General features: G+C 33.5%; 4 protein-coding genes across 10 annotated transcripts; all 4 read left to right on the top strand.

Moving 5' to 3' along the window:
* The first annotated feature begins 3,938 nt into the window (after positions 1-3,938).
* LOC125858252 (VQ motif-containing protein 11-like) lies at positions 3,939-4,725 on the top strand. The gene has a single exon (XM_049537970.1). The coding sequence runs from the start codon at positions 4,118-4,120 to the stop codon at positions 4,625-4,627; it is 510 nt and encodes a 169-aa protein (XP_049393927.1). The 5' UTR covers positions 3,939-4,117; the 3' UTR covers positions 4,628-4,725.
* Positions 4,726-12,866: 8,141 nt separating this feature from the next.
* On the top strand, positions 12,867-19,315 carry LOC125858248 (formamidopyrimidine-DNA glycosylase). 4 transcript variants are annotated; one of them, XR_007445724.1, is made up of 10 exons: positions 12,867-13,192; positions 13,678-13,729; positions 14,011-14,068; positions 15,972-16,040; positions 16,127-16,252; positions 17,369-17,419; positions 17,702-17,779; positions 18,027-18,170; positions 18,425-18,459; positions 18,536-18,712. XR_007445724.1 is itself a non-coding variant. In XM_049537963.1 (10 exons), exons 1-10 carry the CDS (start codon positions 12,964-12,966, stop codon positions 19,073-19,075), a joined length of 1,338 nt encoding a protein of 445 aa, XP_049393920.1. In that variant the 5' UTR covers positions 12,867-12,963; the 3' UTR covers positions 19,076-19,315. The 4 variants fall into 4 exon arrangements, 3 of the variants coding, with proteins under 3 accessions (XP_049393920.1, XP_049393919.1, XP_049393921.1); XM_049537963.1 differs by lacking the exon at positions 18,027-18,170 and adding an exon at positions 17,873-17,972 and having other exon boundaries at positions 18,536-19,315; XM_049537962.1 differs by having other exon boundaries at positions 18,027-18,129; positions 18,536-19,314.
* Positions 19,316-22,151: 2,836 nt separating this feature from the next.
* Positions 22,152-24,916, top strand: LOC125858241 (protein FAR1-RELATED SEQUENCE 6). Of its 4 annotated transcripts, none has more exons than XM_049537954.1 (2): positions 22,152-22,199; positions 22,624-24,915. In XM_049537954.1, the coding sequence occupies exon 2, from the start codon at positions 22,624-22,626 to the stop codon at positions 24,703-24,705; it is 2,082 nt and encodes a 693-aa protein (XP_049393911.1). In that variant the 5' UTR covers positions 22,152-22,199; the 3' UTR covers positions 24,706-24,915. The 4 variants fall into 4 exon arrangements, with proteins under 4 accessions (XP_049393911.1, XP_049393912.1, XP_049393913.1 ...); XM_049537955.1 differs by having other exon boundaries at positions 22,179-22,193; positions 22,624-24,914; XM_049537956.1 differs by lacking the exon at positions 22,152-22,199 and adding an exon at positions 22,213-22,292 and having other exon boundaries at positions 22,624-24,916.
* Positions 24,917-25,615: 699 nt separating this feature from the next.
* LOC125858250 (uncharacterized) lies at positions 25,616-27,377 on the top strand. The gene is made up of 2 exons (XM_049537968.1): positions 25,616-25,724; positions 26,197-27,377. Exon 2 carries the CDS (start codon positions 26,212-26,214, stop codon positions 27,193-27,195), a length of 984 nt encoding a protein of 327 aa, XP_049393925.1. The 5' UTR covers positions 25,616-25,724; positions 26,197-26,211; the 3' UTR covers positions 27,196-27,377.
* Positions 27,378-27,599: the final 222 nt, after the last annotated feature.

Raw genomic sequence — 27,599 nt, 5'->3', positions numbered from 1 at the left:
AACATTTAATTTGAACTAATAGTTTGCTATTATATACAATTTTCCCTTAATGTTATTACAACTCGAAATATTGGACATAATCCTTGGCCCAATGGCCCATTCACTGACCTTTACGGCTTTTTGAGTGGGCTTTTGCTAGAGATAAGGCTGGGCCGTAGCCCAGTAAGTACGTATGCCTAAACCAAAATAGTGGGTAAGGTACTAAAATGTGATTTCTTGGTGATATGATTTAGATTTACTATTATTAAATCCTTGTAAATTAAATTACCATAAGTTGGAAATCAACTTTAGAGAAATGTTTTTTACGATGTTTTTTCCCTTGCATAAAGTAATAATTACAGATAAAATTGAATAGGTAGCTGATTTTAACAAATCAAAATTAGTTGATTCATATGAAATGTCTCAAAAAAAACATGTATTTCAAGACAACACTAGTCTAAGGTTTAAAGACCTTTATTTATTGTTGGAATGCGCAATGTTGCGCAACAGAAATGAATTATTGTATTTTTATATAATTTTGAATAATCCTCACTTCATGATATATGATGCAATACCTAACATTCCCTATTTGAACATGATATTGATGTAAGATAGACTCGTATTATATAATCTGAAGTAGCACCCACATGTCAATCCTTAAAAAAATCAAGATTATTAGAGTGTTCTTCATCAAACTAGCTTTTATGAAGTTAAGCTAGACTCTTTATATTCATTACAATAAAAAAAAATTTCTCGTAATCAAAAAGACCAACATATACTATAGATGATTGGATAAAGACAATTTCTATAGACTAGAATTTAAGATGAGACAAGTCGTAAATCGTAATGATGGCAATTTCCTTTTACATGGAAAACGAATATAATATTGCCTGAAATGAAAAATCTTAGCAATTTTTTCTATTTTATCATAGAGTAATAAATAGACGGTGCTGTATAGAAAGAATATATAGAAGACAGTGGCCAACAATAGGATAATAGGTTATTTCTTGTCCATTTTTACTTGTTCAGTATTTATTTCACACATTTTTTCATAAATAGTAATAAATAAAATGATGATTTTACTATATTATTTTTTTAATATAATACAATATAATATTCTAAAAAATATAATTAATAATAAAAATAATTAAAAAATAAATAATAAATTATAATGTGACAAAACAATCTTAAAAATCAATGTAGCTTCCTTCTAAAGTCCACCAAACAATAATTGTTTAATACACCCTCTCTCTTTGTTCAATAATAGTTGTTCATTTTGATTGACAGAGAAAAAATAAAGTAGGGTTAATATATTATTTTATTTTTTAACTTTATTAAATTTAATGATTTGAAAAATGTATTAGATGATAAATGTATGTAATAGCAAGAGTAAAACAGACACAAAAAGTAAATTATCTCTTAATTTTTTAAACTGAATAAATATTATTGAACAATTATTTTTAATACGTAAACAACTATTGTGGAACAACGAGTATAACAAAAAAGTTATCCATAGTGGAGAACAGGAAACACGGCTGATCCGATAGTTTATTTAGTACTAATTAATTAACCAATGTGTTTAATTTAACCATTAATCGCGTTATTAAAAAAGGGGTTAACTAATATGCTATGATTTTGTCGTCCACACATGATTCTCATCATTATAATTTAAATATTTTTCATGATCAATTCTCTGATTTTCAACATTTGATAAAGTTGCCGGCCCATAAACTTTTTTCGGACAAGTTTAGATGATATACTTATTTTATTTGGATGAACTTAAAAGTTCATTTATTTTAAATCTGAATGTCGACGTTTTAGTTTCAAACTAATTGAAATCGATTATATCATTTTAACCGCTATTGCTCATATACTTGGTATATTGAATGTTTATTTTGTATTTGAATTCAATTATTATCGTATATTAATTCGATATCGCTATATTAACCTACAAAATATAAAATTCTAAATTTTTGCCTTTTTCCTTTTTTTTTTCCTCATGGCCTTGCAGTGACATGATTGATAATTGAAAACTCCTTTTTGACATTTGAGGCACTATGAGCAAAGTGCATTCATGATTTGTCATTTCGATTATTCTAAAAATGGATGAGCCTATATATATTTTCTTTGGCATTAGCCATTCAGATTCCAACCAAAGTACTCTCTTTTTTCTTCTGTCAATCAAACATGTATATAAAATATATATGCACACATCGAGCTGATATTATTCCATTCTTTATTTTCCACAGATTTCAAATCCTCCAAAGTAATTTTATGTCGTTATAAAGATTCACAAACTTCAAATCATCGATCCAACTCTGCATATAATTAGCAATTTCAAATAATATTACTACACATATAACATCCAAGCTAGATACAAATTTTTGTGATAATGGTGTGAAAAAATGAAGTTTATATACAATTGAATTGTACTCTAATTATATTGATGGAAAATGTTCGATGATAAAATAACCACACAAAATATATCCTAACAATTAGCTAGTACTCTTATTATTTAAAAATTGTAGTAGCCATACTCTAAAAAACGGCTCAATTATAAGTCTTGCATCTAATTCACATATAAAAGAGAATTGACCTATTTATACGTTCAAATAATCTTGTGTGGGCGAGCTCAAATTTGTTTTACAATATCAATTGGTGTTACAATAATTTCATACATTATGATCAGTCATTTGGAAAGCTGTGTTTTGTTAATGGACCATTTAGCCACTGTACATACGATTGAATTTTGTCATATGATGTATGTCTATACTAATGATACGTCTTCTTTCAATAGAAAAAAGAAGAGAGAGAGTGGATATCTTTTTTGTAGGAAGAAAAATGAAGGTGGCACCCGTGAAGAAAAGAGTAATTTGATTACAATAAAACAAAATATAAAGAAAGGCAATCCCGCAAAGCAACCAAATTAGAAAGACAAGTGTAGTAAAGCAAAGAAACTACGCCATAATTAGTTATAGTAATTAACAAACTTCGTATCTAACTTGTACTCATGCTCTTACTTTATACTGTCATAACATCCGCCTTAATTAATTCGGACATGTATAAAATTTTACGATTTAAATAATAATTTATCATGTGTTTAGATATTCAACCAAAACAAATCATATCAGGCGCTCAATATATTAAGCGAAAAAGCAAGGGAACTGCAGGACACGGGGTGGTGTGTTATTTCGTTTCTGCCACTGAACAGACGCTTTTATGTCCCAAGTTCACGTAATCTAAGGGCAAAGGTGCATTCCAGACTTTTATTTCAGACCCATTTTCCTTTATTTATTTCATTGATGAACTGTCTTAGTAAAAATGATTTTGATTCATCGTTCAAAATTGTCGTAAGTGTTTATATTCATCTTTGATTAGATATCTAAACTGAAAGTCCTGAAAATAAAATAAAAGTATCCTCAAAGCGAATATTAATTACCAGGTAAGAATTTTTATTTATTTATTTTTAAAAAAACAAGCATTATGATATTTTATTTAATTTATTTTTTGAAAGAAAGAAAAACGGAGGGGAAGTTCCTCGTTTCCCGTTACAAAATGCTGGCAATAATAATACTTATATATCTGCCAGCTCTTTCCCATTTATTGCCTTCTCTCTGTTTTCTAATTTTTCCCCCACTGCCACCCACTACTATTCCCCCTTCAAATTTCAAACTTTTTAACTACGTAACCACTATTCTCCATAGTCCATAATGTACCCCCCTTAAAAAATTATTACCCTCTTCACAATTTAATTATCGACAACAATCATTCCCTCATTGACTTAATTCAATCATATTTCTTTTTGGTTTAAGTTAAACGTTGTGGATCCCACATGGAAGTTATGAGATAAGAAATTTATCAAAAACGTAAACACCAGTAAGAAATATATTCTTTTTCCGTTTTGTAAGATTAAAAGATATGTGAAAGAGTATCTGTATATATTTGTGCTGTTTGCTGTCCCTATATGCCTCAAAGTCTACTCGTTGGAGTATCTGACAATTTTACAATCCTCGATAAGATGCTCCAAACCAGCAAACACACAAAATAAAGCAGAACTATTTTTCATACGCAAAAAAAAAGAAAAAACCTTATTCCTTTAATTTCTTCCGTTTCTCCTTCTTCTTCTTCTTCTTAGATCATGGCTTCTGACCCGAATTCATCAACGCCCAATACCACTTTCGTTCAAGCCGACCCGTCCAATTTCCGAGCCGTTGTTCAACGACTCACTGGCGCAACTCAAGATTCGTCTTCCGTGAAACTCCCTGTTACTGGGCCTCGACGATCGGCTTTCAAGCTGCACGAACGGAGGCAGAGTGCGAGAAAGCTCGAGATCATGCTCAACAATGGAGGTAGCTTCGGTGGGCCAGGCGGCTTCGGTGTCGGCTCACCTTCTTCTTCTCCTTCTCCTTCTTCATCAGCTAGGAAGAGAAGCTTTTTGACTTCGCCAATTTCACCACTGGAAATGCTTACACGTGGCAGTCCGAGATCGCCGATGGAGGTGGAAGAAGAAAAAGCCATTGCTGAAAAAGGATTTTATTTGCATCCAAGTCCACTAAGTACTCCTAGAGGCGCTGAACCTCCTGAACTATTGCCTTTGTTTCCACTTCAGTCCCCTACTGCAACAAATAATTCATCATCATCTAGTTAATTATAATAATTAACGCGCGCTGTGTTATATATTTAATTATATGAAAGAAATTGATCATCAAAAGGTGGTCTTACAACGATCCGCTAAGTGATTTCTTCCCTTCCGATCTATGTAAGTTTTGAAGAGGTTATCTAGTGTTTGTGTTTTCGCATAAAATTAGTTGAAATATGCGTAAACTGCTGTCATTTTAATGAAGTTCCTTTTAAATAACTGAAGCCATTATTTATTGAACACATATTTAATTTGAATGATCTACTTAATCTAAATCATGATTTTTGCGAAGTAATTGAAGCACTGGATTAATTTGGGTTGTTATGTATTCAAGCTAACGTATTATTTTCTGCATTATTGGTTGCACGTTTGAAGCAATGATAATTATTTTATATTGCTTGTTTGGGATAAGCTTATCTAATGTGTCCCAACACCAGTGATACTTTAGTTAATTACTGCTACTTTTAGGTTCTGTTTGGAAAGCCACCTGGTAATTGGAATTGGTGTAATTACTAGGGTAGTAATTACCAGCCTAGTAATTACACTCTAGTAATTACACTGTCCTGTTTGGTTGCCACAGTGTAATTACACATGTTCTGTTTGGATGTCACAGTGTAATTACACATGTTTTGTTTGGATGCACAATTCCAATCATAAAATTATAATAAGTTTTTAAAATAAAAATTAATTATTTAAAATTTATACTAGACAAATAAGAAACTTTATAAATGACATTAAATTAAATATTTAAGATATATATTCTTTTTTGAAAATATATTAATTAATAAACATATTTTCTGTAACTAATATTATGAAAAAATAATTGATTTATATTTTTTCAAATTAATATATTTCAATTGAATTGATCGTAACAACTAAAAGTATGAAGTTTCTACGAACATAGTGAAATGCATGTTTGATAAAACGAATAATATATAAATAAAATGTCATAAATTATTAAATGTTTGACAAAAATATAATTTATCAACTCTAATTAAAAAATGACGTGCAATGTAGATTCAATATTACTAAAACAAATGAAACTGAAAATATAACATAAGTTATAAATTCAAAACAAAAATTTTAACGTAATACTCTTATAACAAATTTCAACATAGCAATAAATATGATTTAGTTTTAGTTTTTCTTAATAAAGAAAACGTAAGTCTATAACTTACTTAACAATAAATTCTATTTTAATTTAAAAATTAGAATATAATAAAATTATGCTAATGAGAAAATAAGCATGGCATAAAGAAATAGATAATACGAAAAAATTACATAGAATCACGTAAAGTAAGGTTGAGAATAAGAAGAAAATGAAATATAATAATATATAATAAAAAATAAACTTTTACAAATTTTTAGAATAATAAAATTAAAAAAAGAACTTAAAATAATAGAAGTAAAAAAAATTAAAACAAAAAAATTAAAATTAAAATAAAAAAAAGAAATTAAAAGTAATCAGGTGGTAATTACATGGTGTAATTACCAGCAATTCACAGCCTCTGTCTGTGAATTGTAGAGTGTGATTACCCCTGTCAATTACTCCAATTACCTGCTGACCAAGTAATTACCTGTCCTTCCAAACAGGACAAGACAATGTAATTACATCAATTACACCAAATCCAATTACCAGAGTGTCCTTCCAAACAGGCCCTTAAGTTTTGTAGCTAGGCACGAACCTACGTATTTGATTATTGTGTGTACGTAACAAATATTAGCATATGTATGAGAGTTAATTCAATGAAATAGTTATAAATTGATACGAACATCATCGTTAAATTTACGTGATGTGGATATAAATATGTACAAGTATTAAATTTACGTGAAATAAGTAACTAACACTGTAGATTCGGCGTTGAGTGGGAATTAGCCCAACGTCTGATATGGTCAGGGCAACGGCTAGGATCCGTGTTTTGCATTGAATGAGCTGTTTTTGCTCTTTTGAAAGCTTCTGAAAATTTATTGCAAAATGTGTTTGCTTACACTCACTCGACTCTAGGTTTTTTAATTTATTACTACTGCTCTTTAGTACATTACAAATTCAAAATGAAATAGCAAGTACAGATCATAGAGTCCCCCAAATTTAATTCCCTGCAACACCAATTCAAATTTATATGAAGTCAACTTGTACAGTAATTAGCTACTTACAAGTTACATGTATAGCTGAACCAAACATAAATTGGCAAAATGAATGATCATCCAATTGTCACCAGAGTGACAGTAGTGGTTGTAGCCTAAGTTGTTCAGACTCTCCAAAAAATGTTGTTGCATTCATGTCGGATCCTCCAAAAATACACTATTTTTGATGGATCCAATACACACCAAATGATATTTTAGGAAAGTCCAAGCAACTTAGGTGATAGCTGCTGTGATAATGGGGATATAGGTGGAAATGACAAAATTAGCTCATGAAAATATTATTTGTTCAGATTTGGATAAGTGAACTCAACTCATCTAAAAATCAAGGTAGTACTAATATTTATGTAGCTAAGAAATAATCAATGAGTAAACCTTGCCTATGTATTTTTCAAGAAGACGTTTTTTGTTTGTTTGATATACAATATATATATATATATATATATATATATATATATATATATATATATATATATATATGCATAAGAAAAAGAAAATAATTGCACCAGGTACTTAAACAAATAAATCAGAACTAATAAAATAAGCACGACAAAAATAAAATAAAAATGAAACGCATGTACATGTCTACATAATAATCTGCAACTTGACCTATATGATCTTTCGTGTACGTGAATATATGTATGCGATGGAGCTAAAATAAAAAATATATATAAGGGGGTCCGTCGATCGAACTTAGTAGCTTTGGTTCAAATTATCTTATATTTGTCTTAATAAATTTATTGAATATGTAAGGATTATTAACTTATAAGAACACTCAATGACATAAAAAAAAAGAACTTGAGTCTCAAACCCAAATCTGCTAATATAAACTTGCATAAGCTTTTTGTTTAAAATACATATTTACTTACGATACGTAGGCCAAGAATTTTTTCCGCTACACATAATGTCATTCCATATAACAATCTATATGGTTATAGTAAATTCTGCAGATTTTTCGTGATGGTTAGTGTGCACTTAAAGGATGATGGAGTTCAAATTAAAACAAGAAAGACAACATATTACACAGGGCCGACTCAACAAGATTGGGGGCCTAAAGCCAAATCTTAAAGAGAGGCCTAATATTTTGAGAAGTATTTTGTTTCTTTAATCTCTTTAATAATATTATTCTTGACTTCACTTGCCAATAAGTTTAATAATTCACTTTGTATATTATGTCCAAGGTAATGACTATGAATTTCATCATGCTTATTCTCCGTTCTTGCATAGCATAATCACATTTATTAATCATTTCAATTAGGCTTTAAAAATCACCGTTACTTTCTTGATAGATCTTTCCATTTGTTCCCCTAAATGCTAAATTATTTTTCCCTAGAGTTTTGATCACGTCAATAATTCTTGATAATACATTTTTTCATTGCATTTTATCTCTGTCAATTTGTTCTTGCACAACTTTATCAATTGTTTTTTAATGCAATCTCATTTCTAAATCAATACAGAAGCTCATATTATTAATTTACAACAAAAACAATTTTTTTTTATCCAAATCTGTAGAGTAGATTAATCATTTTCTTTCATGGTGTTCTCCGTTTACGAATTTTTGAATATAGTGTGTTGTAGAAAAATGTTGTACATATTTATCTTGTGAAAATTTATATCAGTCACTCTAAATGATCCCTTTTCTACTAATAAATCTCTTAATTTTGTAGCTACATTATTCCATTGATTTGGATCATATATATTTTTAGGGATGCAACTATTTAAATTATTTAAGAGCTCTTGATATCAGGAACAATATCACATTTCACCAACTTCTTCTAGATTTCCTTCTTGGATATTATTATCATCTAACTCAATTATATAATTGAGTTACTTGATCATTTGAAGAACATCCTCCAATATTTTTTATTCAAAAATTTTATTATTTGTTAAAAATCTATCAAGAGCTCTTTTTTAAGATTTATCTAATTCTTCAAGTTTTTTCTCTTTTTATCAAAATCGGAATCATGTTTTCTAGTTGACATATTAAGACTGAATAAATTCTTTATAATAATTAAAACAATTTACATATACTTATGAACTAAGAATATCAACAATAACAATTTTTCAAGAAAAACTATAAAACCTCTTACACGTTTTTTTCTTTCAAAAATTAATATAATTTTTTAATAATAAGTATAAGTATTTTTTTTTGAAAAAAATGGGGGCCCCAAGCGATGGCTTTAATGGCCTAGTGATTAAGACGGCCCTGATATTACATTTTCCGATGCTTAACGTTTCAAAATCAAATATTTTACATGTGATCAATATAGCAATTCCAAAATTAAGTTTTCATTTGGTCATAAATTTTGAAGTCGAAATTTAAATTTTTAAAAATTGTAATATTTGGAAATATAAAATTGCATTTGCATATGTATTTTATTTGAAAAAATAAATAAATTATAAGTTTTGAAACTTAACTTTTCTTTTAAGACAAATTTTCAAATTTTGATCAAAATCAATGATAAAAAATATATAAAAGAATATTAAGTGAAGGGTCAATTGAGATGACACGTGAATAGGAAGGCTTATTTTTATATAGAGAACTTACATAAATTTTATTGTGCCTACATATACGTCTAGATAGATGGAGTCAAATTTATGTATAATTTGTTCTAGATATATTGTATCCAAGGGTATTCGTATGTATCTGGGATACATAACAAATCTCTCTCGCCTCTTTCTCATCTCGCTCACTGATTTCACGTATCAAGACACTTCATTCAATACTAAGTGCCAACGATCGTGAGTAGTAATATAACCCAACTAAGTGATTTGGGGTCGAGTCCCAAGGGAGTGGTTCGTAATTGAGAATCATTAGGCAAGTAAGAATATGTTCAAGTCAATCATAGCTAAAAACATTTACGAATAAAAACATAGTTCAAGTTTGGGTGATACAAGTGTCAAATATCAAGGGAGTTTTGTTTGTATTATCAGCTAAACAACAAATAATACGAAAATACGAATATAGAGACGGAATTCTTGGGATGTGATTGGATTATGGGCTAAGGTAAACAGCCAGGTAATTATAATTAATAGTAAACAGCTGCAAATTAGTGAATAAGCTAGACTTTAGTGGGGGTAAACTTTCTCTCGAACAATTTACCCCGAATTAAATTGCTTTCTCTCGAACACCAATAAGCATCAATGAAGCACAACCTTCACTTTAATCCATTCACTCTCTCGAGCTGAATGTGTGGAAAAGGGTTTAGGATTCACTCTCTCGAATTGAACCCATGATAACCCAATACCCACAGACCATCGATTCATCAGTAATTTTGGTTTTAAAACCTCTCTCTCTCGAGCAAGCCAAAAACACGAAGTTAAAATTGTATTTGCAACTACAACCCATTAAATTCAACTATAATTACTAAATGAAATCACTTTTAAACAACAAATAAACTATAAATTAACAATACCCAACACTTAAATCAACCCATAATCACACCCAAAGAATTAGGGTTTTAGCTAGAAAAAGTAAAAATCGTTACCAAGTTGTGTTTCCAATAACTGGGTACGATTGATATTGTCTTTACAAAGGTCTAAGATGAAGAATCTTCAACACCCACTTCGAATTTCTTAGAAATGGAAATCTTAAAAGCTTAGGAAATATTATCTCTAAACTCAATTCTAAGCTCTCAAACTTCAAAAACTGAAAAATAATATGTTTCAACACTAAAAATCGCTCTCACTAAATCCACTTGTAAGCTAAACATTGAAACAAGTATTTATAGTTGTCAAAAAGTGTATTGTGGAGGTTCAATCGGCGCAGTTAGTCGAGATCGTCGACCCAATCAGCGATCCGCCCTTTGATCATTTTCATCGCCATTTTATTTTTTCCTTCAACATCTTCAGGTTCTGTAACTTTGGGCGATATGGTACTGCATCGCGGAACCGTTCGGCGACTCGCCGACTGCTCCTTTCTCGCGCCAACTAGATTTTCTCCTTCAGGGCATGGCACTCTGGAACATTAGGAAAGACCCTGGCCGTTCAGTGACTCACCTAATGGGTTAGGCGATCCTCAGGCCTTCTTTTCTTTGTTCTTTCAGCTGCCTTGTTCCTTTTTGCTCAATAGTGTCCATGCCTTGTTTCTCAATCCAAATACCTGAAGTTCAACGATTTACATCAGTTATTGGCACAAATTATGCATTTGAGGACACTAAATCTATTAAAATAAAGCCCTAAATGAGTCCAAATCGTGGACTTATCACTCACCACTCTCCAATGTATATGATATTTTAGATATCTAAGAAACACTCAAGATACATACATATATATGTATCTAGTGTGTTTCGCATGTATCTGGGATACATACGAACATCGTTCGCCTCTCTCCTCAATCTCGCTCGTCTCTCTCCTTATTTTGTGTATCAAGTAGTAAAAATACATGTATTTAAGTGTAAAATATGTAGAAAACTCTTAATTAGTGGTAAGATATATAATATTTTGAAGGGGAAATTATATATAATAACAAACTATTAATTCAAATTAAATGCTATAAATATACTTTGATTTAATTGTACCCTATTGCAAACTATTGCTATTTTCGCCACTCTCCCGGGTGGAATCTCGCTTGCCACTCTCATTTGGTGGCAGTTTCGCTCGCCTCTCTCGCTTTTATACAAACACAAATGTATAAAATGCGTTTGTGTTTGTATAAAGCGAGAGGAAATTGTATATATACATATATTTTCGTTCCCCTCTCTGAGATCTCGCTCGCCACTCTCCCAAATCTCGCTCGCCACCTTCGCCTCTCTCACTTATACAAATAGAAACGAAATATATAAATTGTGCTTCTGTTTGTATAAAGCGGGAGAAAATTGTATATACACTTGCAAATACATATATGTTCGTCCTATACACTTATAATTATACAATACAAATATTTTTCTGCCCAGTTTTCTTTTGCCTTTCTCTTTTTCTCGTTTTATACATACACAGATTATACAATTGATCTTTTGTATACAACTGCTTTCTTTTGTATATGTATAGCGAATTATACAACTGTTTTTTTTTGTATATGTATAACGAATTATACAACTATTTTTTTTGTATATGTACAACGAATTATACATCTATATGTTTACTATGAAGCGCAATTATGCAAATTTTGCTAATAACATACAAATATGAATTTTGTGTTTGCTATATGTGAAAGTTACTCTATTTTGAAAGTATAAATAATAATAGTATACAGGGAAATTGTATAAAATAACAAACTATTAATTCAAATTAAATGTTATAACCACAGTTTCATTTAATTGCAATCCGTAGAAAACAGTTGTCATTCGCCTCTTTCCCCAACAAATCTCGCTCGCCACTCTCCCTCGCCTCTGTCACTTTAACAAATACAAATGTATAAATTGTGTTTAATTATGTTTGTATAAAGCGAGAGAAAACTGTATACATACAAATACAAATACATATATTTTGGTCCTATACACCTATAATTATACAAATATAGATATTCCCCTACCAGTTCTCTTTCGGCTTTCTCGCTTTATACAAATACAAATTATACATATTATGTATAATTTGTATTTGTATAAATCGATCGAGAGAGAGAGATTTGATATATAAATATTTTATTTCGATTTAATTGTATACAAATTCAAATTTTATGCAGATACACAAACACAATCATTGATACATATACATAGTAGTTACATATATACAATTGAATTGAGAGGCTGCCAACGATTTATACAAATGAGAGGCTGCCAGCAATTTATACAAATGAGAGACTGCCAGCGATTTATACAAATGAGAGGTTGCCAACGACTTATACAAATGAGAGACTGCCAATGATTTATACAAATGCAATTATACAAACTATAGCTATAACATACAAATATGATTTTTATGTTTGCTAAACTTAAAATTTAGTCTAGTATATATGGTAGTGAAATATGTCTAATTAGGTAGTTTTTTCTTCTTATTTCCCCAATTTCTTCCTCTCATATGTAATTTTAATAAAACATAATTTTATAAATAAAATGAAAATATTTAAACTTAATGGCCAAATACTTATTTAAATTTTATAATAGGCGATGTTTTATTTTGAAAAAATAATAATTAAAATTTCAATCAAAACTTTTGTAAAATCATTTCCAAGTTCCACCCTACTCCCCTGCGTGACAAAACCCTTGGGAGACAAAGCGCGCGAAACTCCATCAGTTTCCTCAGAAACTCAGCTAAGCTCGAAAATGCCAGAGCTTCCAGAGGTAGAGGCAGCTCGAAGAGCCATCGAGGACAACTGCATTGGCAAGAAAATTGTGAAAGCTATCATCGCCGACGATCCCAAGGTCATCGACGGCGTGTCTCCTGTGGATTTCAAGGCATCTCTTGAGGGAAAAACTATCGTAGCTGCAAATCGCAAAGGGAAAAACATGTGGATTGAGCTCGATTCCCCTCCTTTTCCTACTTTCCAGTTCGGTGAGGCTACTTTTCTTTTGTTAAAATTTTACTGCATCTGAAAATTGACTAATTTTGTTTCCAATGTTAGAAAAGTTCCATTAATAACGAACTCTTCTGGATAAAAGTGTTTTAAAAATGAATGTATTTACACAATTGCATGTATGGAATAGCTGCCCACACTAAACATGTAAGTTTGGAGCTGAGTAACCCTAGTTCTGGATATGTTATACTTAGTTATCCTTGATATTGATGAAGTTCTCCTAGTTGTGTGCTATGTGTTTTCGTCCAAATCAAATTGCTCTCAGGCACAAATATCTTTTAGCATTAAGTTATTGATGAAGTTCTCATAGTTTTGTCTTGCATATTTTCACTCTGCCTTTCCTTAGCATTTTCTAGGTTTTAACAACAGAATAAACTGTCAAGCTACCAGATTGGAAATTATGGCATTTCTGTTGCCTAGTGTAATTAAGTTGATCTCTGATATTTTATACAACTATGGTCAGGAATGGCGGGTGCTATATATATCAAGGGAGTTGCAGTTACAAAATATAAACGGTGAGCTATAATGTCTTGTTGTTCTGGTCAAGTATGTTAAGCTATTCGTTTTGCGAACTGATGAACAATAAATGGTTAAGGGCCACAAGTGTCTACCCAAATTATGGAAAGTTTCTCATTTACTTATCCCAAAAAAGAAAATGTTCTCGAAAAGGTTCGATTAAGGGACTGCTTTAAGAATTGCCAATGTCAAATTAGCTTTCTCATCTAATGTGTGATATTGTTCAAAGAAAAGAATGAATCAATCTTCAGCACTTATCACAAGTGTAATATTGTTCTAGGTCTGCGGTAAAAGATGATGATGAGTGGCCTTCCAAGTATTCAAAGGTTTTCCTTGAGGTAAGTTTACTCTTTATAACAAGTTAATGTGTCAGTTGTGTCTTCTTTCTTTAATTGCCGGCAAAAATTGTAACATAACATTTATAACTAGGGAAAAAGGACGAATTTACCCCCGAACTTTGATAAATGGTACGTCTATGCCCTCCGTTATACTTTGCGTCCAAATAAGCCCCTGCCGTCCAATTATCGGTACACACATGCCCCTCTCATTAATGGACCCCTCGTTCTGTACACGTGTCTTAATCCTAATCAACTACCCGTTTGACCATTCTTTTAACCCATAAACCCACAACCCGCCCCATAAACCCAATAACCTACAACCCGCCCCGTAAACCCAATAACCCACCCGATTCCCTCTACAATATCTAAGTTAATTAAACATTCCAAAGGAAGAGTCAGTGAAGGGTCAGTGAAGGTTGAAAATCACTCCAATGGCGGCGGTGCCGGCGGCCTTGCCGATTTTCCATCTTTGACCGCTGCGGCCACCACCAAAACGAAGAAGAAGAAGCCACAAACCTTATCCTTTCAGGAGTTCAACACTTATAGTACTGCTAAGCAGTCTCAAACTGTCGCCGCTGCAGCAACCAAAGGCCTGACACCGGAGGAAGTCTTGATGCTCCCCACCGGTCCTCGCGAGTGTACTGCGGAGGAACTTGACTAGTCTCGATTCGGAGGTGGTTTCAGATCGTACGGTTACGACAGGCAAGGGGGAGGGGTTCGTCGGAGGATTCTCGTAGGCAGGGAGGGTTTCAAAGGGATACCGATAGGGAAATTGCTCCTTTTCGTGCCGACGAGACTGATGATTGGGGTGCAGCTAAGAAAACATCGGCTGGTAATGGTTTTGAAAGAAGGGGGAGAGAGGTGAAAGGGGAGGTTTTTTCTCCGATTCCCAGTCTAAAGCTGATGAATCTGATAATTGGGCAGCGAATAAAGCTTTTTTACCCTCTTCTGGTCGAAGATTTGATAGGAGATGAAGTTTTGGGCCAAACGGTAGTGATTTCGATTCGGATCGGTGGACCAAAAGGAAGAAAGAGGAAGGTGGACGGAGATTTGCCTCCGGTGGTGGTGCATTCGACAGTTTAAGAGAAAGAAGAGGTGGGTTTATGGGGCGGGTTGTGGGTTTATGGGTTCAAAGAATGGTCAAACGGGTAGTTGATTAGGATTAAGACACGTGTACAGAACGAGGGGTCCGTTAGTGAGAGGGGCATGTGTGTACCGATAATTGGACGGCAGGGGCTTATTTGACGTAAAGTATAACGGAGGGCATAGATGTACCATTTATCAAAGTTCGGGGGTAAATTCGTCCTTTTTCCCTTATAACTATAAAGTTAACAGTAGATTCCTGAAAAGGATAATGGTCGGAGGTGATTTTGTGGCTCAAATGGAATTAGTGAATGCAGCATATGGATGTAGAAGCATGTTTGCACCCTTTGTAAACAACGATGCATGAAATTCCTCAATGCACAAAATTTAGACTCATTTTTTGTCTGTATGAGGCTTCTTTAACCTTCTTTACCCCTCTTGAAATATAAAAGATCATTCATACACACCATAGTCTGAGTGAACCCAATTAAAATCTTCATTGTACTATGACCGACTATCATATGAGAAAATTAACGTAGTTTTCTTGTTAGTCAATTACCCTCATCACTTAGGACTGGTGGCATTTAAATCAACCACCTTGTTGTATAAGTTATCCACCTCATTTAACTGGAAAAGAGGACTAGATGGACCATGAAAAATGTTTTTGCATTTTGGGGGTCCTACTTCTGTAGGTTACAGAAAAGGGGGTTGAAGCCTTCACTTATTTTGCTACTTTGTCTCCTTTGCCATTCTTTTAAAGGTCAAACTGTTATATGAATGTAGCTACTGATGTATGTGAACACCTTTCAAACTTTTGTAGTTGGATGATGGTCTGGAGCTTTCATTTACGGATAAGAGGCGGTTTGCCAGGGTTCGCTCATTGGAGGATGTAAGATGATATTATCACCAATCCATGGATACTTCCCTTTGAACAAAAATCTTGAATGTTATCTCCCAATGAATTTGTCGTTGCAGCCGGTTTCTGTTCCTCCAATATCTGAGCTTGGTCCTGATGCGCTGTTGGAGCCGATGACTGTAGACGAGTTCTATAAAGCTTTGAGTAAGAAGAAGATTGGCATTAAGGCTTTACTACTTGACCAGGTTAGAAACCAATTTGTGACTAAGGATATGAACTTTTGGGAAATGGTCAAAGAAATTCTTTAAACCACATATTTTAATGACATAGTAATTAAGATATGCAAAATTTTAGGATGAAGGCATATCCATCTAAACAGATGTATTAGAAGTGGAATACTAGTCTACTACAAAAGACCACCACTCAATCTCTACTTATTTCAAAACTTCAAATCAGTACAGTGAAGCAAGTTTGATTGTCTTCTGTTGTTTCATTGTTGGTGTAAGTTGGAGTATGCTAATAAGGCAGAAACTTTGTTGGAATTCTTAGAATTCCTCTAAGAGTTTAAGAGAGCCTTACTTTTGGTTTTCTCTTTCTTATGCTTTTGCTGACTTGTACAGTATACTCAGCACACTCTTTGTGCTGTTTTATTTCTACAATCATTAGTCATTACCATTTCAAAAAGAATCTCCGTTTGATTAGTTCTCTACGTTGTTCTTGTTTTTCCTTTCTTTTCGTGTTTATTTTCAACTATAAGTTAATTTTGCGCATCAACTGCTTAAAAGATGCTGCATATCTGAGTGGTAACATCTATCTGTGAATGCTTTAATGCGTGAAAAGATATCTATATATCTGTTGCTTTCCTACTCTGAACAAACATTGTCATCCAGCTAAACATTAGGGGCCAGCATGTGGTAAAAGTTAGACTTAGTAGCATATAATTGAAACTCCCTTGCAGTATAAGAAAATTCAATAAACAGTATTTTTACAAGGAAAGAGAAAAGCTATATCACCCTTAAATTACCCTTCGGGGTGGCCCAGTGGTTTGGGCTTGGGACTTCCATGTTGGAGGTCTCAAGTTCGAAACCCCTTGCCAGCGAAAGCATTGGCAAGGGGAGGGGTTTGTCTTCTGGGTCGAGCTCGTCGCACCGGGCTTGCCTAGTGTGGGTTACCTCTCCTATGTGGTTTGCGAGCTATTGCATAGGAGCGGGGTTTTTACCCTGTGCGCACCCAAAGGTAGCGGCTGCGGGTTTCCCTTGTCATCAAATAAATAAAATAAAATATCACCCTTAAATTCATTAGGAGTTTTAGCCATTTTCTAGTAGGCATTATAAATCTTTTTCCTGCTGTTGCTTCTGCAGAGTTTTATTTCAGGAATTGGCAACTGGATTGCAGATGAAGTGTTATATCAGGTGATGTGCTCAACTCTTGGCCATAATACAAGAATTTTGAGTTTCTTAGCTTTACGTTTTACGGCAATTACAAATTTTATTTAGTTATTTGCTCATTCAAAGTCTAGTTACTATTTTTCTTTAATAAATGGACAAATTTGTCTCTTCATTTCCACTGTAAGCAGTTTGGATACAGACTGGTGTTGCTAGCAAATTTTTGCTTTCTCTTGTGAAGTTGACCAAATAAGAGAAAGCTCCCATTGGAAATATTTGTGATTAACTTTGTGAAGTTTCTTTTGACAGGCAAGAATCCATCCTATGCAGTCTGCTTCAAGCATATCCAAAGAGGACTGTGCAACATTGCTGAAGTGCATCAACGAGGTAGTCATCTTTCTTGAACTGGCTGTTGCAATCACTTATCATTTGTATAAGACTGCTTTCCTCATGGCTAGCTATTGGAGATGATACTTCTAGGTTACAGAATTTGCAGTTGAAGTGGATGCTGATTGCAGCCGCTTCCCTTCTGAATGGTTGTTTCATTACCGATGGGGCAAAAAGCCTGGAAAAGTTAATGGTGAGATAGTTTTCCATATGCATCCTCATTTTGACACAGAATTGTATGCAACAGGTCATCAAAAAAGCTGTGGAAGTTGGGGCAGATAGTAGTCAGTATCCTACTAATTGGATTTTCCATTCCCGGGAAAAGAAACCTGGCAAAGCCTTTGTTGATGGTTTGGCTCTTCACTTTTAAGCTACTTCTGGTTGGGTTCTGGTTATTCTCATCATCCTTGCTCATCATATCCACATTGTCGTGAAGTAATATTTTCTGCTTTGTTTTGCAACTGCCCGACGATATATTAAGTAGTTTTGCATGCTTGTAACATAAAATAAAAAAGTGATAGATCTGATTTCTTTGTGCTCAGTGTTTTGTTGTCATTTTAGATAAAAACTTTGCAGCTTTTTATATGCTTGTAATTTTAGTTTTTTTACATGATGAACATTGACAGAAAAATGCGTATTTTGCAGGGAAGAAAATAGAATTCATCACGGCAGGTGGCAGGGTATGGCTCTGTAACGCTATTTTCTGGTTAACCGTCTCAAGTGTAACTAGATAACACATTTTATTTTTAATCCTAGACATCAGCCTTTGTTCCAGAGCTACAAAAGAATACGGGGGCTGAATCTGCAAAAGCGGCAGGTAAACGGCAACAGGTCAAAGTTCAGAAAATCAAGCATAACGATAGTGATAGTCAAGATGAAGAGCCAGAAATTGAAGAGACAGCAGCGGGGAAGTCAAAGGTGAAGCAGCGTGGGACAAATACTAAGAGAGCTTCTACTAACAAGAAGTCAAAGGAAAGCAACAGTGACGATGAAAATGATAGTGATGAATCTCCAAAGAAATCTGGAAAAGCAAAACAAAACAAAAGCTCCAAGGGAAAAGGTGGTGATCAAAAGAAGAAAACTAGAGGAACAAATACGGCTGCAAAAAGAAAACTAGAGGAAAGTGATGATGAGGATGACACCGACGATAATGATGCTAGTGGGGATGATGATGATAGTGAACAGGACAAGGATCAAAAGCTTTCTAGTAAAACACAATCAAAGGGGAAGATGACCACCAAGCAAATGGCTGAACCAAGGCAGACTAGGAACAAGCCGTCCAAGAAGCAGAAATAACTTATCATCCAAGTATCAGGTTTGCGATTTTGTCAACTTAAAGGAAGTGGCAACAGTTATGCTTTGTGTTCGGACTACAAGTTTGTAATCGCCCGTGAATAGTTACTAAAACAGTACGATGACATGACTGTAATATTTCACCGACGGTTTAGGCTAAGGTTCACTGTGGGATGTATGATGCAAACTTCTGAACTGTCCTTAGGAAAACATTAATTAAACGTAGGGGGTGAAAAAAACCTTCAGAAATAGTGGTATTTGAATCTTAGCGTCGCAATTAATTTAATTCAAGTTTTTTTCTTAAAAAAATTCAACCGAATTTGTCATCCATTAATTCAGAATTTAATTCAAGTTGACCAAAATAAAAAATGGTTGAAACTTTTGCCTATAAATAAAAAGGTCTGTTGAAGTGAATTGATGAGTACTTTCTTTTAGTAAATAAGAATAGTATTTTTTATTTTGTAATTTAATTTAGTAGAATTGATCCTTCTTACCAGTGAACATACACACATTAGTCCAACCACATTACAAAGAGAAAGTGGATTTTTTTTGTTAAGCAAATTGGATTGGATTAGATTCAGTGCTAGGGGTAAAATACATGCCCAATTGTAGAGTGATCGAAGATGAGATTAAATTTTCATCTTCAATCATTCTACAGTTGGGGCATCGCATTCTATCCCAAAATTGAATTCAGATCCGATGAAATCTGTATAACAAAGAAAAATTACACTAAACATGGGAATTATGTCATATGGTGTATATACTATATGAATGGAATAGGAAAAATCCTTTTTGCCAGAAAACTTGGTCAGAATGGTATTTTATTTATGTTATTTTATCTTTTTGAACATTTTTATCCTTTTAACTTTCATACTTTTTAATTAAAAATGGAAAAAAGGTCACTTTATTTTAAAATTAAAAAGATATTATACACTTTTAAAATTTTCTGGTTAAATTCTGGCCAAATTTTCTGGTCATTTAGCATTATCCAATGTAATATTGAATATGCAATGTTTTTCGTTTTTCTCTCTCAATAATTAAAGTGTGAGACCTAACAATAAGTTTCTTTTTGTAAAATTTCTATTCAACTTATTTGTAATCATCTATTTTATTTATTTTTAGCAGTAAATTATTTTTCCCTTTTAGCTGTGTCATATCTAATAATTTAATCTCGTCCTTGTTAGTTTGGACAAATCTTGAATACATTTAGGGAAAAATGATATGAAGTGTGTTGCATATATGATATAACACTGAATATATTATATTATTAATGGGAAGCTTATCAAAATGTCCATAAAAATTTGATGGATCATTTTTTACCCTCCAATCAAATATATTTGTCACGATCCAGACCGTTGTGATTGACACCCACACTAACTCTTCGGTGAGAGAACCACTACTACAACCCAAACCAAGCAACTAAATCAAAACTAAGACATTTAAGTTACGGAAGCAAGTTAAATACTAAAGAAATAAATAGAGTTCCCATAAACTCTAACAATAATAAACTAACAATGCGGAAGAAATAACCTAAAACCTGAAAGTCAATGTACCAAAACATCTAACAATGAACCAAGTCTAAACAAGAAAGGAGACAACCCCAACTAATGTACTAATAACTAATAGAACTGTCTAAGTCCGAAATGTGGACATAGACGAAAGGAGAACTCATGAAAGCCCGGAAGAGTTGGCTCACCCTTGAATTCGAACGATCACTGATCTCCTAAGCGAGGTCTGTTAGTAGCCGTTTGAAGATGCCCTGTACTCAACAAAAATAAGAGCGAGTGCAGTATCAGTACACAATCACAGTATACTGGTAGGATCAGAGAAGGTGAAAAAATATTAAAAATTTTAAGAGTGAAAATTAGAGAGATGTGAATTATAGATATTTTTTAGTCCTTGTAAATAGAGATGTGAAGAGTTTTTGTTGTAATTGCTCCTTTACTAATGAAATATTTGTGTACAATAAATTAAGTAATTACCTTTAAAATAAAATAATTGATTAAATAAGAAGAAAGGCCTAAAAAGAGATACCTCCCCTATGTTTCTCCTTAACATATAATAAATGGGAGGATGAAATACTAATTGAGATATTTACTTTTGTACAATAATAAGTAAATAGAATTGTAGAAAAATATATAAAATAAAGTTAAGATAATATTTCGTAATACTTATAATTACAAAAAACATTGTTACCTTTAGAAGACATTCAAAGTTAAGATAATATTTTTTTAAAACTTAATTGTTTGATAATATAATTTGTTTGAGCTTGAAATGTTTAGTAAAACATCTCGAAGAATTGAACACAATCTTACAAAGTCAATATTAAAACATGATTGATTCAAATTGAAGTGAATCAAACAAATTAAGAAATAAAAAGAATTTGTAAGTTTAACTGTCTTCTATTTTTAATTATAATTACATCAATAATTAAATTTTAAAAATATGTGCATAATAATTAGTAAGAGATTAACAACAAACTATTAAGAAATTTTAAATTAATACTTCCATTATCCAACAATAGTTGTCTCCTATTAACTTGACATATACCTTAAGAAACAATAAATTTACCATATTACCTTTTGAATATGTTAAATTTAATGATTTGGTAAATATAGATTGTATAGTAATATTTAATACCAATGGTAAAATAGATATAAAAGGGTAAATTATCTCTTAATTTTTTAAAGTGGACAATTATTGTTGAAAAAATATTTTTAGCATAATGAACAAGTAAAGATGTACGGAAGAGGTAATAACAATCCAAAATTAGTCGACTTTGCACACTTCTTAAAAAAGTATAAATAGAAAGATAATTTTACTATATCACGATTTGAATATAATAAATATAAGTTTTGGAAAATGTAATAGATAAATGACTATAATGATAAAGGTAAATTAAGAATTAATATAAGTGTTAAATTATTTATAATTTTCTAAAATGAATTAGTATTATTGAACATTACAAAATAATATACTCCGTAAACAACTATTGTCGTAGAAAGGGCAACATAGTTTTTTTTATATTCTACTTTGGTAAGTATTTTGTTTCTTTCAAGAGTGTTAATACGGTGATTAACAACATTTTACATCGTCTTCGTCAGATCTGGTTCTCTTTTATGTATGTGTATGTATCTCCTTCATCTTTTGTCTGCTTAGTGCTTTTGGTTCTTCGTTTAATCTCGACTCTTGCTCGATTTTTCTTTTTTGTGCATCTTCGGTAATGTTTCCGTAACTAAATTTGGGTTTTTTTTTGTTTCTTTGGAGGTCCTTATTTTATGGTTGAGCCGCCATTGTTTATGAGCTATTTATGTTTAAGTTAGTAAATTGGGAAACTTGATGATTGATCAGCTAATTATTAAAGTGGTAAGGTCTGCATATGCATATATTCTAGCTGCCCAGACTCCACTTGTGGGATTTCACGGGCTATGTTGTTGTACATAATCAAAATCCCAAGTTATTTATTATTACAAGCAGATAATTCGTCCGAGCTTATGTGGTTTTGCTTTCTAAGTAGAAGTTTAGTTTGTAATTATACTTCTCAATTTCAGATGGAAGAAGCTTCTGTTGACAGTGAGCAAGATGTTACTGGGCAAGGCAGTGGGAGATTTCAAGAAATAGAGTCAGATGATGAGAACAATGAGAAAATTGAGTCGGATGAATTGTTTGTTCAAAATGGTAGGCAAATAGAGGCAAATGGTTTAGATGATCAAAATTGTGTTACTGATGATGGGCAGAAGGAATTTGTTGCCCCAGCAGTAGGAATGGAGTTTGAATCGTATGATGATGCTTACAACTACTATAATTGTTATGCCAGGGAGGTTGGTTTTCGTGTTAGAGTAAAAAATTCTTGGTTCAAAAGAAATAGCAGGGAGAAGTATGGTGCAGTACTATGCTGTAGTAGCCAGGGCTTCAAGAGGATTAAAGATGTAAACCGGCTGCGCAAGGAAACTAGAACTGGTTGTCCTGCAATGATGAGGATGAGAATGGTGGATTCCAAAAGATGGAGAGTACTTGAAGTTACTCTTGAACACAATCATTCGTTAGGTACAAAAGCATACAAGTCTATCAAGAAAACAGGTGCTGGAAACAAGAAGAAGTTGGATTCAAACTGTAATGCTGAAGTGCAAACAATCAAGTTATACCGGGCACTAGTGATCGATGCAGGTGCAAATAGGAATGCCAATTTTAGTGCAAGGAGGTGCCAAACTTCATCCGATTTCCACGATAAGCTTAACTTAAGAAAAGGAGACACACAAGCCATGTATAATTATTTCTGCCGCATGCAATTGACAAATCCAAACTTCTTTTACTTGATGGATCTGAATGATGAAGGGCAGTTGAGGAACGTGTTCTGGATTGATGCCAGGTCAAGGGCGGCATATGCTTACTTTGTTGATGTCATCTATATTGATAATTCATATTTGTCCAACAAATATGAGATCCCTCTTGTGGCATTTGTGGGAACAAATCACCATGGTCAGTCAATGTTGCTGGGCTGTGGCCTGCTTGCTGGTGAGACTAAGGCCTCTTATGTTTGGGTGTTTAAAGCTTGGCTCACCTGCTCACTTGGACGTTTCCCTCAAACAATTATTACAGAAAGATGCAAGGTTTTGGAGACTGCAATAAATGAGGTGTTCCCGAGGTCTCTTCATCGTTTTGCTTTATCACCCATCATGAGGAAAGTTCCAGAAAAGTTGGGAGGATTGCATAACTATGATGTTATTCGGAAGGCATTGTTTAAAACAATATATGAGGGTCTAAAGCCATTTGATTTTGAAGCAGCATGGAGAGTTATGATCCAAAGATTTGGAGTGGGTGATCATGAGTGGCTTTGTTCATTGTACAATGACCGAGCTAAATGGGCTCCAGTTTATTTGAAAGATACTTTCTTTGCTGGAATGGCCACTGCCAGATCGAATGAAACATTGACTGCTTTTTTCGATAAATATGTGCACAAGCAAACTCCTCTAAAAGAGTTTCTCGACAAATATGAATTAGCTTTACAGAAAAAGTTCAAGGAAGAAGCTCTTGCAGATATGGAGTCGAGAAGCTCAAACCCTGAACTCAAAACAAGGTGTTCATTTGAGTTGCAGCTTTCAAAAGTGTACACTAGAGAGATCTTTAAAAGATTTCAGTTAGAGGTCGAGGAGATGTATTCTTGTTTTAGTACAACACAGTTACATGTTGATGGGCAGGTGGTAATATTTTTGGTGAAAGAGCGTGTTTTGGAAGAGGGAAATAGGAGAGAGATACGGGACTATGAAGTTCTGTACAACAGAACAGCAGCAGAAGTTCGTTGCATTTGTAGCTGCTTCAACTTCTATGGATATTTGTGCAGGCACGCATTGTGTGTGCTGAACTTCAATGGTGTGGAAGAGATCCCCTCAAAGTACATTTTATCACGGTGGAAAAAGGATTACAAGAGGTTATGTGCACCAGATGTTGAATCCAGTTCTACCGAGTCTACTGAACAGGTTCAATGGTATAGCCAGTTGTATAGAAGTGCATTACTAGTTGTGGAAGAAGGAGTGATTTCCCTAGATCATTATAAAGTAGCTCTAAATGCATTTGAAGAGTCTCTGTCCAGAGTTCACCACATTGAAGAAAAACCAAATAAAAATTTGTTGTAATTAGCATATCTACTATCTGTCCTTGTGATTGAAGGGTGCCTGAATCTCTTCTTGTGTATAATGATAATAGAACAAGGACATGTGTTGATATAATACGTACAGTTTCGGGTTCATTTACTGGAACCCTCGTCTTCCCGTGCATAAATATGTGAATGTAATGCTCCCATTAGCTCTGGACCTGAAAAGTTGAAAGAACTGATTATTTTTGTGCCTTACTATAGCATATGTATAATGGAACTCTACACATACTATTTGTTCTTAGGCATCGCCTCATGTATAGTATTTTCTTGTGTGACCTTGCTATACTTTACCTGTGTTTTGTTTTCATCCAAAATTCAGAAGAAAAAAGGAAAAAAATATTTGAGTTTGAGGGAGACGTCGAGCTAGATCGAAGAAGAATTGAGAAAGGATGATTAAATAAGACATGACATATTTTTAGTTTATCGAGATCACAATCCCAAATAGGAGAGCATAGAGGTGAAGGATTAGGAAATATGGTTAGTAAATAGTGGAACATTTCTTTCTTCCTAATGTAGATAGGGTTCGAGTCCCGAGCACCTATATGTTCCTTTATCAATATTATTATTATTATTATTATTATTATTGTGCTAGCATTATTTTATCCTTTAATTTTATTATTACTACTAGTATTTTTCTTACTTTGGTAATCTTTAGTATTTTTTAACTCTTGTATTTCTCTCAAACCTATTCTGAAAAATGATTTTCTTGAGTTGGGTCGAATAGAAACAACTTCTTACTCCATAAGAATACATATATGGTATACCTACATCTCATCCTTTTCAAATATATTGATAGAATTATACTAAATATGTTATTGTTGTGCTATGAGTCTTTAAAGGCAGATAAGCATATATTTAGGGGTCATCTTATTTTAGACGGGAAAAAAATGGTAATAAAGTAGGTTCTCACTTGCCTTGCTTCAATTCTCCCGCCATTTGTGAAAAGGAAAAGAGGGAAATAGCTCTGAACCCTAACTGGCCTAATTCCTCGTCGATCTGGTAAGTTTCTCCCTCTTCTCTCTCGAAATGAAACCTACTCGTTGTTCAATCCTCCGTCATGTTTCATCTATTTGCTCGTATTCGCGACTACTTGTTCTTACTATGGACGTTTCTGAGGTGGTAGTTGAATTTTAAGGCTCCTAGTTTGTTGATTTTTCCGGTACAGTGAATGTGATCTGCACTCTATAATTCTTATTCCGGTTAAATTTTATCCTCATATGCTGTTCAATGATTTTATTGCATGTATACTATGTGATGTTATGACTAATTGAGTTCGTAATTCTTCAGACGTAGTAAGCATAAAAGCTAAAAACATCTCTAGTTGCATCTGCAGTTCTTTTTCTTTCTGAATCCTCTAATATTTTGGTAAAAATAACGAGTGCTTGATGAGCACTTGAGCTTTACTTTTGATAAATCTGGAGGAGATTGCTTGGTCTTGCAGTAATCTGGGTGGTACTGAATTTCCTTGTAGTGTTTATTGAACTAAATGAAGTTCAAGGCGTTTCTAACGGACAATGGTGTCAGCCTCTTGGACAAGAGGTTCCTGCCAGCCCTTGAAAAAATGGGAAAGATCTGTCACCTCTATCTTACGAGAGACCACATATACTTCCTTCATAACCTCCTTAATGGTGATGGCATACAATGCATTGCTCAATTCCGTAAAGAAGCACTCTTTGATGAGTATCGCCTCTCTAGCCAAAATGATGATCGGATTTCTTTTGCTATTGATCTCTCTCTTCTGCATCGTGCCCTTCATAGCATCATTAGTATTTACACTGAGTTCAGTGCCAGTGACAGTGGAGTTCCTGGTGGAAACAGCGCCCCTAACCACATCCAAATCAAGCTGGTAAAAAAACTCCCTCCTCATTCTCAACAACCAATGCCTTTTCTCACTTTTGAGACGAAAGGTTACAAGTCTGCCGTTATTCAAGATGTGCCCATCTCTAAGCCGTTGTCAAGGTCTGATGTACTTGAATTACAAGCAGCCCTTGATATGGCCCAAGATTTGCCTCAGACCCTTATACAAGTCCCAGACATGCACCAGTTACAGAACTTTGTGGAAAAAATGAAAAATGTCGGTGACGTCCTTAGTGTTTCTATTAGCAAGTATGGTGATCTCCATCTGCAAGTTTCTACTAGCCTAATCACACTTGGTGCTGAGTTCCGGAAGCTGTCAGTTATAGGAGAACAAGCACAAAGTCCAACAGATGATCAAAATTTGAGTGCTCAGTCAAGGACAAGAATAGCCCTTCAGAGAGGAGATGCAATGACAGTGCAAGTGAGTGTAAAACATTTCTTCAAGAGTCTTCAGTGTCATGCAGCCAAACCAGATTGTGCTTTCTATGGGATCGCTCAGCAGGGTGCTTGCTTAACAGTCGTATTTCAATTCTTCATCCCAGGCACACATCAAACTGATAAGGCAATCAGTCTACATTGCCGGCTCCCCGTCCTTGATCCTGGAGCTAGTTGATACGTTTTTAAATTAATATTTGTATTTCTTTTGCTTAGAAGTACTTTGGGCAGTTTAACCCTCCTAACTGGTCATGTGAAGACTTGATTAGTCATCAGAACATGGATTATAGTGTCCTTTCTGTATATAGTTAAATGAAGACTTTATTTTGTGGATTCAACTCTTGATGCTTCGGTAAGACACTTGAGATATATATATACAACTGCCTGGACTGTGCAATCCTTCATTCTCCCTAATCTCTTGCTAGTTTTAGAAGGCATAGTAAGTGTTTTCTTGATACTCGTATGGTGTGTTTTAGATTTCTATTTTGGTATGATTTATGGTACCTAGTTTATGTGATATCGATTTCTATTATGCTCTATGTTTGCATGGTGTTGTTCTTGAGGCAAATTAGACACAGCAGC

Source organism: Solanum stenotomum, chromosome 3, assembly GCF_019186545.1.
Source record: "Solanum stenotomum isolate F172 chromosome 3, ASM1918654v1, whole genome shotgun sequence".
Classification (NCBI taxonomy): Eukaryota; Viridiplantae; Streptophyta; class Magnoliopsida; order Solanales; family Solanaceae; genus Solanum; species Solanum stenotomum.
Note: the sequence above shows the minus strand (reverse complement) of the source record. Positions and strands in the feature narration are given on the sequence as shown.